At 41.3% G+C, this 13396-nt stretch overlaps 1 protein-coding gene across 2 annotated transcripts; it reads left to right on the top strand.

Annotated features, from left to right (window-relative positions):
• Positions 1–12: 12 nt before the first annotated feature.
• On the top strand, positions 13–13175 carry bcat2 (branched chain amino-acid transaminase 2, mitochondrial). Of its 2 annotated transcripts, XM_026164111.1 has the most exons (11): positions 13–122; positions 2210–2281; positions 2733–2933; positions 3241–3351; positions 6572–6691; positions 6807–6970; positions 9745–9887; positions 9993–10078; positions 10474–10614; positions 10860–10934; positions 11887–13175. In XM_026164111.1, the coding sequence occupies exons 1-11, from the start codon at positions 105–107 to the stop codon at positions 11926–11928; spliced, it is 1173 nt and encodes a 390-aa protein (XP_026019896.1). In that variant the 5' UTR covers positions 13–104; the 3' UTR covers positions 11929–13175. The 2 variants fall into 2 exon arrangements, with proteins under 2 accessions (XP_026019896.1, XP_026019895.1); XM_026164110.1 differs by lacking the exon at positions 13–122 and having other exon boundaries at positions 2216–2281; positions 2517–2933.
• The last annotated feature ends 221 nt before the right edge of the window (positions 13176–13396 follow it).

The raw sequence follows: 13396 nt of genomic DNA, 5'->3' as shown, positions 1-13396 counted from the left end.
GAGAGCAAGAAGGTCTCGTATTTCAAAGCGGAACGCAAGCTGACTTGGAGCGTTTGTTTCCACACGGACTAACAAAGTTGTTTATCATCACTGGCGTAGCGGAGATGGCAGCCCTCCGGACGGTGAGTCGATTGAGTGTCTGTGTGCTGTTTATTACCAGGTTGCTGTGATGTTGTGGGTAAATGATTAACCTGAATGGGCGGTAAGGTGGCCGGTAATCATTAAAGAAGATAAGAGGCCAGTAAAACATCCTGGCCCACTGCTACTGGAGAATTCGGCGCGAGCGCGGAGCGTGGCAAAATTGTACAGCATGGAAAAGACCAAACTTAATGCAGAAATGTGGAGATTTTATGTCTTCTGCTTATGGTCAAAATAAAAACACTCCAAAAACACTAAGAAGATGCAATTGTTAACCTTAAAGGCGGTTAACAAATTCGGCTCACTTAGAGACGAAAACATTTTATGTTTTTTGGGATCATTTGTTTCTGCTTAGGAACTTTGAGGTTTTCATGCGTGACGTCTTGTTTTTGGTCAGTCTGTCTTGTGCGTCGACTTAAATATTAAAGGGCTTTTAGTTGATGCACATTTACAGAAAATGCAAAGTGTCTGTGTACATTGCTACCACGTTATTACTCTTGTGTTTTACATGTAGAATGAATAGAATAAGTTACTTTCCTGCTGTATTAAATGCCACAATTGAATGCAAGAAACTAAATGTTGCTTTGGGAAATAGGGATGTATTTCATTCATCAGGTTTGTGTGTGGCAAAAATCAACTCGGGGAAAAAATATAGCTAAGCTCTCATTGTGCAATAAAGACAAAATCTTGCATCACCTTTACGCCAAAATGCTTCCCTAAGCTCCATTGTGCAGAAATTATGGACACGAGGTGATAATTATATTGTCTGTCTGTAATGTCAGTGGTTTAGCTCTTTGACCTTCAAACATGCCAGAACTGGCCTGTCAAGTGAGCTGCCCTGTGGCCCTTTATCAATGCCAGCTGTCATCTACCAAATATTGGAATTAGATTTTAAACTTCTTTAAATGTTGTTTCAATTGTATGCATACAATTAACAGCCCAGTACTTATTAGTTTGGTAAAGTTAAAACCATTTAGAAGCACAACCTGGATGTTTTAGCCCTGTATCCATTCTGCTTTTTTAAATATTTAACTATTTTTCCAAATGTTTCTACTGTTTAACATTGTTTTTATTGTTAGAAAGAATCTAGTTGTGTATATTAATTATTTACCCAATATTTAACTGATATTTAATCATTTATTTCAACACACTTGTTAACTTTAAACGCAATCATTTACTAACTGGTCAACTTTTTCCTAGTCATGATTTAGCAGTCAAATTGTAATTTCTGTTTTCTTTCTTCCCTGAACTTGTCAGGCTAATTATTTCCATTTAGTCTATGGAAGCTGTAGCTGTGCTCCCAGTGGTTCAATTACTCAGGGCTCCAAATTGCTGCTTCATACCACAGAGGGGCATTTGTGTGATGACTATATATGAAAGACTCCGTGCTGTTCAGTTGGCAAAATTAAAATCAGTTAAAATATGGGAAACCCAGCACCATATTAAGAAAGGTAAACTAAAATGTGAAATTTCGAGATTAATTAGAAGATTGCTTCCATAAGTATTAAACTGCCAGGACAGTTGATCTTAATACGGGTTAAATAAGTAAAAGTATAATATCCCATCCTGTCTTACCCCAGGGCTGAATTACCTTTAGATTTCTCATGTTACCTTGCCTGAACTCCAAGTATGAATGCCAAGATCTACAAAGCCAGTTAAGGAGTGGCACTGATAATTTATGTACCTAAACTAATGATATGTTTTTATGAAATAAGCTTTTATGGTTGGCTGTTGCTTTCTTCTTATTGTGAAGCCCTTTGTTGCCCACATAATATCATTCTGCAGAGAGCACCCTGCACATGTGATCTGATTCTGTTTACAGCTCTTACGACTGTCTCCTTCTGGAATGTGCAGACAATATGATTGGTGCTGAGTCACACACACACCCCTCAGAAAAAAAAAACAATATTGCACATAGTCTTCCTGTGTGTTCCCAAACGTGGATCAATGATTGTCACCTGGAAATCAGAGCTTAAACTGTTATCTGTTAACATTTTGAAACTTTTTGATGGGTATTTAAAGAAAGCTGCCACATCATCTCGCAAAGAGTTTCATCATGCATTCCTTGCAGGCACTCCATGGACGACGACTTCAGACTTTCCCCTTTTCCTTCGGCTCGCAGCGGTTCGCCAGCTCCTTTAAGGTAATGAGGAAAACGTTAACATTTTCTTTTTTCACCAGGTGAGACCTTGAATTACAGTCTGGCGAGCCTGTGAATGGCTGGTTTGGTATGGAGAACATGATGGTAACAGAAAGAAGAAAGTAACGTTCATTAGAGGGATTTGTCTCTTTAGCTTGGTCGAGTTGCTTTTTATTTACAGTTTCTTTCCATTTCTGTGTCCCCCTCACTCTGTGCCTGTTGTAATTATTTAATTCAGTTTAATTTAACCTGTTTAATTGTGTCCAAGTGATCTGTTAACCCTTACCTGACTATGTTTAACCACCACCAATTGTCCTTTTGCGCATGCTGTGTCAATAACAGCAATTTCAAAAAAACAATCACTGTTTTCGTCGCTTGCTCTGCTCTTGTCCGTCTCCTTCCTTCTTTTTTTTTCTCCACCCGTGTCCGGCTCGCCTTTCCGTCTCCATCTCAGGCAGCAAGTCTCACCATTGAACGCAACACAGAATGCAAGCCGAAGCCCGAGCCCTCCACGCTGCTCTTCGGCAAACAATTCTCTGACCACATGTTGACTATCAACTGGTCGGAGAAGGGCGGCTGGGAATCTCCTCAGATCAAACCTTTCCAGAATCTGTCGCTGCATCCAGCTAGCTCTGCCCTGCACTACTCCATAGAGGTAAAGAGCACTCTGCCAACGTGCAGTACATAAACATGCATGATATTTTCACTGGGTGCAGCACCCTCTGCTGTAGTGTAACATATAAGTGAGCCTGTAGACCAGGAACTTGTAATAACAGCCAATGGCTGACACATATTGGCCAATGAAATGGTTAGGTATTGTCTTCTCACCTGATAATTTGATGAATATCAGTGCCAGAATGGGCTTAAAGTCGCCATAACCATTCAGTAAAAGGGAAACACTGCCACATTCATCTATACCTACATAGTAACTAACAAAAGTTATTTGTTTCTACCTTCTCCAGCTGTTTGAAGGCATGAAGGCGTACCGTGGCGTCGACAACCACATCCGCCTGTTCAGACCCATGCTGAACATGGAGAGGATGCATCGCAGTGCAGACAGGAGCAGCCTTCCTGTGAGTTTGCACACCATCAGAAACCTTGACCCTAATATATCATAGACTGTATATAAAAGATGGATACCATCCATTGATTTTCAGGATACTCTTTCCAGATCAATAGGTTATGAACATGCTAACCTTTGCTGTAAATGTGGGTATTTAAGGTGTCTGGTTGTTTTCTTGGTGGTTCTATTTTTTTATCCCTGGAGGCTGCTCTTTGCAATATATATTGATATCAGTATTTTGTTTGTCCTTCACACAGTATATCATTTTAATCAGAGTGGAAACGCCTCAGAAAAGCGATTTTAGACCATCGTGAGACACTGAGGCCTTATTCAGAGAGACTGTGGCACAGCATGACAAAGCGCTGCTCATTCTTTGAAGCCAGTCAGCGCAGTGAGGCTGCTGAGCACACGGACGGCTCTGGCAAAAACACACAGCGTGGTCTGGTAGAAAAGTTGATCCAGGCTTTTTTTAATCCTTCATCTGGCAGCAAGTCAAGTGTCACGTTTTCTCAAAGCAAAGCCACATTTCTTCCCAAGATAAAAGATAAAATAGATAGGAGATAAAAGATCAGGTTGATGAGCATTTTCTCTTCATTCCCAAAATGTCAGTTACACTTGAGGAAGTGAAACAGGTAAAATAGATATTACAACACCGCAACCAGATTTGTGGGAGGGGTTGGATTAAACCTCATTAGGGAGGTGCCAAAAATTCCTCTTGCAGGAAGAATGCTGGTCATTCATTCTTTGGAGTGGAAAAACTCCATGATTCAAACTGTGTCTCAAACTTGGGTCTCATCGCCTTTTATGAGCTTTAACCTCACCCTGTGTTGCTTTATCTCAGTGCTGCTGTTGGTCTAAATGTGCTGTCGATGCTAATTCTTTAGCAAGGATCTAAAAAGCTCAAACTTGAGTGTACTTGGTAGAGAAAACTACATTTGGCTGCTCCCTTGCCTTAGACTCACTACACTCGGGAGATGTGCATGTTTGATTTGGCAGGGTTTTAACCCGCCTGACGAACTAAAGCTTTCCACCACCACACAGGAATAGGTTATCTTTACAGTTTCACAAACGAGTTTTTTACACACCCTCCTGATGTCCTGGTACCAGAGTTCACACTTCATTATTGTGAAACTGTTTCACAGGGAAACAAACTTTGAGTATAACTAAGATACTGTGAGTATGCAATATATATGTATTTGGAAGAGTCTTGAAAGTGTCACACTAGAGGTGGGCGATATAAACGATATACGATAGAAACTATATAAATTTGGCCAACGATAGAGAGTTTGACTATATCGCTCTATCGCGATAGTGCATGCTGATGATGTCATCAAGCTGCGCCTGTTTTGGTCGAAAGCGTCGCAGCGGCTGCAAAGAGATGAAGCACTTTTGAAATATGGGGAAAGCCAAAAACTGCGCTTCTTCCACTTCCGTAACATTGATTCATTAATGTTGAATTCTCTCGCAGCTGCTCTATTCCCATGTTGTTGCAGTATATTAATAACTAACCTCGTATTGTGGATGAATAATCTTAGTTGTTCTCCTGACGAAGTTTGGCCCGTGTATAGCATCCTCCGATACGATTACATTTGTCCCTGACCACCAGAATCCCTCACCTTAACTTTTATCGAGTGGAAAAACGTTGGCGTTCATCCTCCAGCTTCACTGTGCTAATGTTATGCTAACATAGCTGTGTCGCTAGCGGTCATGTAGCACATCATTATATACCAGGTAGTCCAACTTCAGTAACCCTGCAAACGCCACTGCTGTTTAGTTTTCTGTCTTCATTTATGTTGGTAGTGGTAGCAGAGCTGTACGTTTGAATTAGTTTCAAAAATCTCTCAGTCAGAACATGGTATGAAATGTTTAGGTGTAAACTAGCGAGCTAACTTCCTGTTAACTTCTAACTCCGTTAAATTTAATAAATTCTGTTTTCATGGATGCATGGATGTAAAACTTAATCGTTACACCCGATAAAGCAGCAACGCTGATGATTTAATTAAAGATGAAAGAATTTAGACCGTTTTTAACTCTTAGTGTTCGTTTGGGACCTGAAGTGGACGGAGTTTTGGACCCAGATTACTCCGCGAAGCTCCCCACTACGCAGCCGTAATGCTCTGACAATCCATCAAAACATTTTTTAACAGATTTCTGCACGCCAAAATCGGTTCGAGGTCAGTAAGCACAACCAGAATTCATACATAAGGCACACTCTCAATTTTTGAGAAAATTAAAGGATTTTAAGTGTGCCTTATAGTGTGGGAAATATGTTATACAGAAGAAAAGAATATATCGCGATATATATCGTTACCGCACATGCTTCAAATTATATCACGATATGAATTTTAGGCCATATCGCCCAGCCCTATGTCACGCTAGACATAGCCTTCTGGAGAACAAGACTTCTGTTTGTCTTTCTGTTCTGCCTCCAATGGAGAGCCTGGCTGCTGTTAGAAGTAAAGACAAACAGGGAGGATCGTAGATACTGAACATGTGGGCTCAGCTGTTTTCCTATTTATGCTTTATGTTTATGCCCTCTAGAATCCATCACTGACACGTCATGAATAAATTAACCGAGAGAATTATAATGTTAATTTGTGACACTTGTTTAATTTTTGTGTTTTTGTGTTGAAAAGATTTTACCTCATGTATATTTCTCCAAAGATAGGATATTCTTGTGTTACTGCAGCCAAAAAATTAAGTACAGCTTATAATAAAGTAGAATACAGCAATAAAATATAAGAAAATTTGCAAAAAGAAGAAAGACTCTCAGTAAATAAAAATCTAAATAAAATGCAGTCACATGCTTTGTAAAATGTTGACTACATAAAGGATAAATAATAAAGGATCATTACATTTAATCTAATCTACATTTAAATTTGGTCATTCCAGCACCAGCAAATGTCAGCATTAAAGAAGCTCAGTGTGATAGAGTGCAGGGTGAAAATACACTGAATGATGATATGAGAGAACAGGTAATTCTCTACTATACAGATAAGATGGCTTATAAAGTGAGGGCGTGAGGTAATGACAGCGATTAGTATCTGTCCTCGTGGCTGCCAAGATGAAACCGTCTGCCGGAGAAAGTAAGTAGTGCAGAGAGCGCGGGAGTAGACGGATAAGAGTTTGTAAGCAACCTCCTCTCCACCACAGCCAGAGTCATTTGGATGATATTATATTAGCCAGATTAATGGTGAAAGCTTACTGTTGAATGTCTTTTCCTTGTGCAGCTGTTTGATAAAGGAGAACTGCTGGAGTGTATCAAGAAGCTGGTGGAGATCGACCAGGAGTGGGTCCCCTACTCCCAGGATGCCAGCCTCTATATCAGACCCACTTACATTGGAACCGAGGTGAGCTTTAGTTTCACTAAAAGGCCTGTGCAGGTTCCACGTCAGCCAGGATGTGCTTGAAATGTCCTTCTCCTCATTAACAGTCTCCTCTTGTCTTTTCTTACCTCACATCCAGCCGTCTCTTGGCGTGTCTCGTCCAGGAAAAGCTATGATCTTCGTCATCATCGGCCCAGTCGGGCCGTACTTTTCAACGGGGTCCTTCAACCCAGTGTCCCTGCTGGCAGACCCTGCGTTTGTGAGAGCTTGGAAAGGAGGTGTTGGGGCCTACAAGATGGGAGGGTAAGTTTTTACCCTTAAGTGTGCATTTGGTGTCTGTCTTGCTGTGGTTATGAGTCGATTTTGTGCATAAAAAGAACAATTCAACACAATTGAGTTTGAAGGACTTCTGAGAGAAACCGGTAAACAAAGTTGAAACTAATTTACTGACGATATGGAACCCAAACAAGCAGAAAGAAGTATAAAAAAAACAGTATAAAATACATTTTTTAAAAGTATTTTAAAAAATCTGAGGCAGTTTACCAGCTTCACGGCTCTGTAATGTTCAGGTGGACTTTCTGCAGTGCTCCACACCACAGCTGTGTTTTCATTCAGCAGTGGATCTGGATGGAGCCCAGCTGTGCAGATTATTCACTTTCCTGGTGGAGATGAGAAAGCCGGCCTGAGTGTCAAAAAGGAAAGAGCTTGTGTGATATTTTAGGTGGCGTATTTGCATTAAAATCAGCCTTAAAATATTCAGCATTAACCGTACAATGGCTTCAGCTGGAACATTAATGGTCTGGACCATCACCTGTGCTTTTGAAAACATCTGCAGTTAGGTCAAAAATAATCACGAGACTGAGGAGACAAATCGGCGTTCCTATAATCTCCCCTGATTCCATGCAGCCTGTAATCACGGCCCTGCTTCCACATGACTCTGCTGTCCTACATCAGCACCTGCTCGGCTCCGGCGTGATTACGTAACACCGCTGAACACCCACTCGATTCGCTAAGCCAACAAATCTGCTCTCCTCCATCAAAGTGGAGTAAACACTTCAGCTGTCGGGCCTGATTTAGCAGCAGTAGTCACATGACTCCAGTGGAGCTGAGAGTAATTCGGTGGGCTTACGTTGTTTGTTACCTCTGCTAAGGAGTTTATTTTATTGGTTACTTTTTAGTACAAGATATGGCAAAATTTAACTTATATCTTCACATATTCATATCAAACTGAAATAAGAAACACTGTGAAATTTCATCTCAGTGCTCTGAAGAAAATATCAAAAACTAATCCAGATCCAGGTTTCCTTTTAGATCCCAGGACTCACTTCATGCATGGTCTGAAAGGAATTTTCAGCCTAGCTGGAGGTTTCTAGTCTGTGTAGATTAAGAGCTTTGCAGTCTTGTTTAGCTAATTGTTTAAATGTTATTGTGCATTTACTGGTACAGAAAGTAGAGCCTGATTGATGCTGACGTTTTAGATATGATCACTAAAGCCAGAGCACATCAGTCGAGCAGTGTAGTTGGAACTGGACTGTGATTTTTATACTAGACAAGCAGATAAAATCCTTTATTAAAGCTATTTGTTTTTATCATTTGAGGCTTTTATCCAGAATCAAATCCATTTTATCTTTGAAGATTTGTGAATGTCTCATTCGTGCTTTCATCACAACGTGTCTGCACTGCTGCTTGAAGGCGTTTCACCTCTCGTTCGAGACGTTTCCTCAGTTCTAAGACGAAAGGTGAAGAATTCAGGTATTTAAGCCCTTGAGGGAGTTTTCACTTAAAAGGGTTGTTGACCCACTATTGATTGTTTGCATCACCACATGAGGTGTGAAAAAAGCTGTGGGTCATTATCAGCTGAGGTCACAGGTGAAACCGTTGTGAGACCTTGCCTCACCTTATCATGTGTGTTCGAAGAAGGTCGTTCGCAGTGGGCATAGATGGCTTCTTTCACTCTCCTTTCAAACCATCTGTGTTCTTGGTCCAAAATGTGAACGTTTGCATCCTCGAAAGAGTGACCTTTGACCTTTAGATGCATATGTACATCTTAGTCTTGTCCCATCGAGGTGGCTCTTCTATGTTGTGCCATGCGTTCATGGAGTGGCTGTTTAGTTTCTCCAGTGTAGATGTCTGAGGGACTCCTCGCTGCACTGCACACCATACACTATGTTGAACTCATGGAGACATATTTCAAAGCACAGAGCTACAGCTCTGCTACGTCAGTCGAGCCGGTCTGCATTCCTGACATTAAAGCAGAATATCACAGAGGGCTGTACGTCAGGGTGTCTGTATCCTTCACTCAAAGCTAACGCAGCTTGAACTTAGTGACGCTCAGAAAGAGCTGGCAGCCGAGCACAACTCAAGGCTGGGTTCTTAACACCATTGTTCATTGTTTATTGTTGTCAATCCAGAAATGATTGCGGTTCTGTGGTTCTCACAATGTTCCTTCTAACAGTCGTGACATTAACAGGATGCTTCCTCGTCAGCACAAACACCTTTTCTTTGGGTGCTGGTGCCTGTGCACAACAACGGTTGCTCTGTCATCATTCTTTGGACTGAAAACCTGACATGTCACCGTGTCTTCCTCACTTCTTGAAATTAATTATTGTTGGATTGTGTGACTTTACTTTGGTTACAGGTTGTGATCTTGGCGGTGTAAGGCTTCTAATTGATGACTAAATATGTTATTTAAATGAAAAACAAGGAGAGAAAATGTGCTAATACTCTTGTGTTCATTTCAGTCTCTGTGGAGGATGTTGTAGAGTTTTATTTGTAAATCACCGGTGCTGCATGTTGGCACTGATGTCTGACCCGTCTTGTCGACATCAGCAGTTTTCATTTATTATTTGCATGTTGTATCTTGCTTCTTACCTGCGTGCCTCCTGCCATGCAACACACCTGCACGAGTCACCCTCAGAATAGCCCCATTCATAGATGTATGGCCCCACTACCACTGACTGCCACCTGGTGTGCAAAACATGCATTACACCAATGTCTTTATATTATGTTTTTCAGTCCAAGCCGCTCTGTTCATATGTAATAAATCAGGCTGTCTGTCTTATTTAACTTCTTTCCAGTAACTACGGCCCCACAATAGCGGTGCAGAACGAGGCAGTGAAGCGAGGCTGTCAGCAGGTCCTCTGGCTGTATGGACAAGATGAGGAGATCACCGAGGTCGGCACCATGAACCTCTTTATCTACTGGACCAATGAGAAAGGAGGTCAGATTCTTTTTGTTCATATTTGGTTGTTTTTTCACCCAGTCATCTTTTTATTGTTCACACAGTTTAAACCTGCTCTTGTGAATTTTTCCTCTGTGGATGCAGAGAAAGAGCTGGTGACCCCGCCGCTGGATGGCATTATTCTCCCAGGAGTGACCAGACAGTCGCTGCTGGACCTGGGAAGATCCTGGGTAAGAGACCGCTGTTAGGTCAACAAGACAGCTGCCGGAGCCCCGCCCACACTGAAAGTCCAGCACAGATGCAGGATAAGCAGAAATAGAACAAAAGGAGTCTCATTTTTAGTCTGAGTCTTAGTTAGTTTGTAGCATCCCAGTGCTTGTTAGCATTTCCCAGCATGATGTTCAGTGGTGTCATTTTTTTGCAGACGAGCGTTTCCTAGTTTCAGAAATTGTCTTGAACAAATTATTTTGGTTGGTCGGGCTTCTCCGGGTTGCCAGGTGGGAATTTAATGAGGCATTCCAGCTGAAAGATTACGATTGGGATTTCCAACTTCTACATTTGAATGTAGTGCAGCAATAAAAAAAAATAAAATAAAAAAAATTCTTTCTTTGTGTGTTTCTGTCAGGGAGAGTTTAAAGTCACGGAGCGGACTATGGGCATGAAGGAGCTGCTTGGAGCTCTGGATGCCGGGCGAGTCCTGGAGGTGTTTGGTGCAGGGACGGCCTGCGTCGTCTGCCCCGTCGGCAGCCTCCTCTACAAAGGAAAGGTGGGAGTTCATCTCCTGGTTCTGATGCTGCTTATTTTTCATGAGTAATAGTGACGTTGCGGGGTTTCCTGTGGCCCATTATCAAACATGAATATTTAATTTTTCTGCTTTGCTGAGTCATCAGGCAACATTTGTGGACAAATAATCATGTGGAAAGTGTTCGTTTTTAAATATTCATGTTTGACGGTGTGAGGAATCCATGGAAATCACCAATAACGTCAATATTTCCTTCTGTTTTCTCTCAGATGTACCAGATCCCCACCATGCAGAACGGTCCAGATCTGGCCAAAAGGTTCTACAAAGAGCTTACTGATATTCAGGTAAGAGCGTCACCACATTTATATCCCAAATCTAAGTATTAGGCACTTGGAGCATCTTTAAAGTGATCAAGGGAACTTGAATGCTGCTGCTTCCAAGTGGCAGCAAGAGGGAACTGAAAAATACAGGGTCCAGATTCCTAAAGTGTATCCACACGAAGGCAGAAATGTGTAGTATTTTCATTAGACCTCTTCTGCACACTGTTCTCTTTCAGCAAGGCATGCGCACAGATGTGCAGAATTATTAGGCTTCAGATTAAATTTAGTGTATGTAAACAGAACCAAAACTCCAAACGTGTGCATGCTGAGTCACAAGAAGCTATTGTCTATGCATACTCTCTCACCCACAGAATAGAAGATGGACGTAGCCACTGTGGCATGTGAGCATATTATAGATAACTCTCCTTTTAGTTGTAGAAGGACCAATGTTTACGAAAGATTTCAGGTTCTATTAAATATTTAACTAGAACCCGAGCCTATGAAGTCACTGAGATCACTGAGCAAGGACGATCAAATTCCCATAAACATCAACTCTTTGCAGCCAGAGAAGTCGCCCCCTGCTGGCCATTAAAAAGAACTCTGGCTTAAAGCTCTTCTGCACTGGCTACACTCTTTAGGCCTCAGAGCTGTGCCCGTTTAGTTTATGTGAGGGAAAAGACGCAAAACACACCCATGCATGTTTTGTTTTTCTTTAACACATCCGACCTTGATGCCGATCAGTCCGACAGATATTCTTCTTTCTCAGATCAATAATCAGTAAAACATGATATTGAAAGAGTATTTATTTATGACTTGTTTTATGACAGTCTGCTATTGGAATAACAGCACTTGTTGCAGGCCTAGCTTATCCTGTGACTTTCTATATGTGAATTTATTTTTTATTTCACGCCCACATTTCCTTCCTCTGTATTTATTTGTTTCCCTCTCCTCTTTTGCTTCCTTGTGTTTCCTGCAGTACGGACGCACACCAAGTGAATGGGCTCCACTGGTTGTTTAAACAGCTACTTTGCACATGCCGGTTGTATCAACATTTAATCCGCTGATTTCAGTTTGGGACAACCAACAGCGACCCATCCCCTCCCCCCGCACCCACCGCACTCCTTTCATCCAATGAATGCACTCCTGCTTTGTCACTCGGGGACACAGACGCCTCTCTCTTCCTGTCTTTTTGGACGCCTTTCACGGATGTTACTGTCTCAGAAAACCAGTTGGTGGTTTGAATGCAGCAATACTAACGGCGACGTTTGCCGATATCAAGTCCGAAGAAAATTGTAATTGTTGGAGGGGAAAAAAGAGATTTTAAATATTAACATGATTCACAGCATTAATACAGACTAAACTTCACTCAGATGCTCATACTTTCATTTTAATCAGCCCAGCATTAACAAACAGGCACATAATTTGACATGTTTCAGGTGTCGTAGTCACAAGCTACAGGTTTGTATTTGGTGTTTAAGACTTTGGTAGTTGCTGTTACTCATCAACAAATGAATTAAGGTGAATGTCACAACAGCAGTTGATATTAGCTCGTGGTATTTAACCTAAAACCTTTAACTGTTACATGTGAGTAGCCAAAACTGGAATAGCCAACCTTGTAAGGATGTGTTATTTCTTATTGTCGTGTACTTGGCGAACTGATCTGTAATTTTTCATGGGGCCACGTCGCTTGGACACCAGAGTTTGCACTAAGCTTAGTTGTAACATCTGTGTGTGACTCGGCTTTTTAGAAAATAATCATGAGTGGGTTTTAATGTTTGTTGGTTTTATTTGTAAAGACTTTGACAGCACAAAAAAAGATTTGAGCAAGCAGCAGCACGCACAAACAGAAGGACTGCTGAACGCCGACACGCTGCAGACGAGAGAGACTGTTAGATGCTGCACTCCTGAAAAATACTGTACGGTAGCAAATAGACCTGTTATTTTAGAGAGTTTTAAATTATAATTTTTCCTCCTCGTTGTGATGTGAAATTCAGCCGACTGTCTTCCAGAGTACTTGACTGTGTCACCATGTGTTTAGCTGTGACTTTCTCTGCTATATTTGTACACGCTGTAAGTCTCCTCTGTCCAAGTGCCTGATCTGTCTGTCAGCTTCTTCTTCATCTGTCCATTTAAAGCTGCTGATTTTGTCTTTAGGGGATGTAGCTGGATATGTAAAGCAATATCTGTTTAGTTTTTTAAATGTGCTGTTAGCTTTATTTGGCTGTTTTTGTTTTTACAATAAAGCCAGGTTGAGTTCAGTGGGTCCTTTGTTTGTTTTTGGGGTTTTTTTAAAAAATCATCTGTATTTAAATTTAGCATTTGATTAAAAGTTCTTCTAGATGATATTAATAATAATCATTTAATCAGTGTTTTGGTGATGAATTTATGATTTAAGCTTTGTGGTGTGACTGAAGGAACCATTAGAAGATGGGTACAATGCGGTGAGCAGCAATACTCAGGCTGTGGCGATCAAACAGATGCAATCC

Source organism: Astatotilapia calliptera, chromosome 4 (assembly GCF_900246225.1).
Source record: "Astatotilapia calliptera chromosome 4, fAstCal1.2, whole genome shotgun sequence".
NCBI classification, from domain to species: domain Eukaryota; kingdom Metazoa; phylum Chordata; class Actinopteri; order Cichliformes; family Cichlidae; genus Astatotilapia; species Astatotilapia calliptera.
The sequence above is the reverse complement of the archived record's forward strand: the minus strand, read 5'-3'. Positions and strand labels throughout refer to the sequence as shown.

Excerpts from the sequence above, each read along its gene's own strand:
- bcat2 (XM_026164110.1), top strand. The coding sequence starts at position 2,571 with ATGTTTAACCACCACCAATTGTCCTTTTGCGCATGCTGTGTCAATAAC. Across the intron at positions 2,934-3,240 it reads CCCTGCACTACTCCATAGAG|CTGTTTGAAGGCATGAAGGC; the intron begins GTAAAGAGCACT and ends TACCTTCTCCAG. Across the intron at positions 10,079-10,473 it reads TGGACCTGGGAAGATCCTGG|GGAGAGTTTAAAGTCACGGA; the intron begins GTAAGAGACCGC and ends TGTTTCTGTCAG.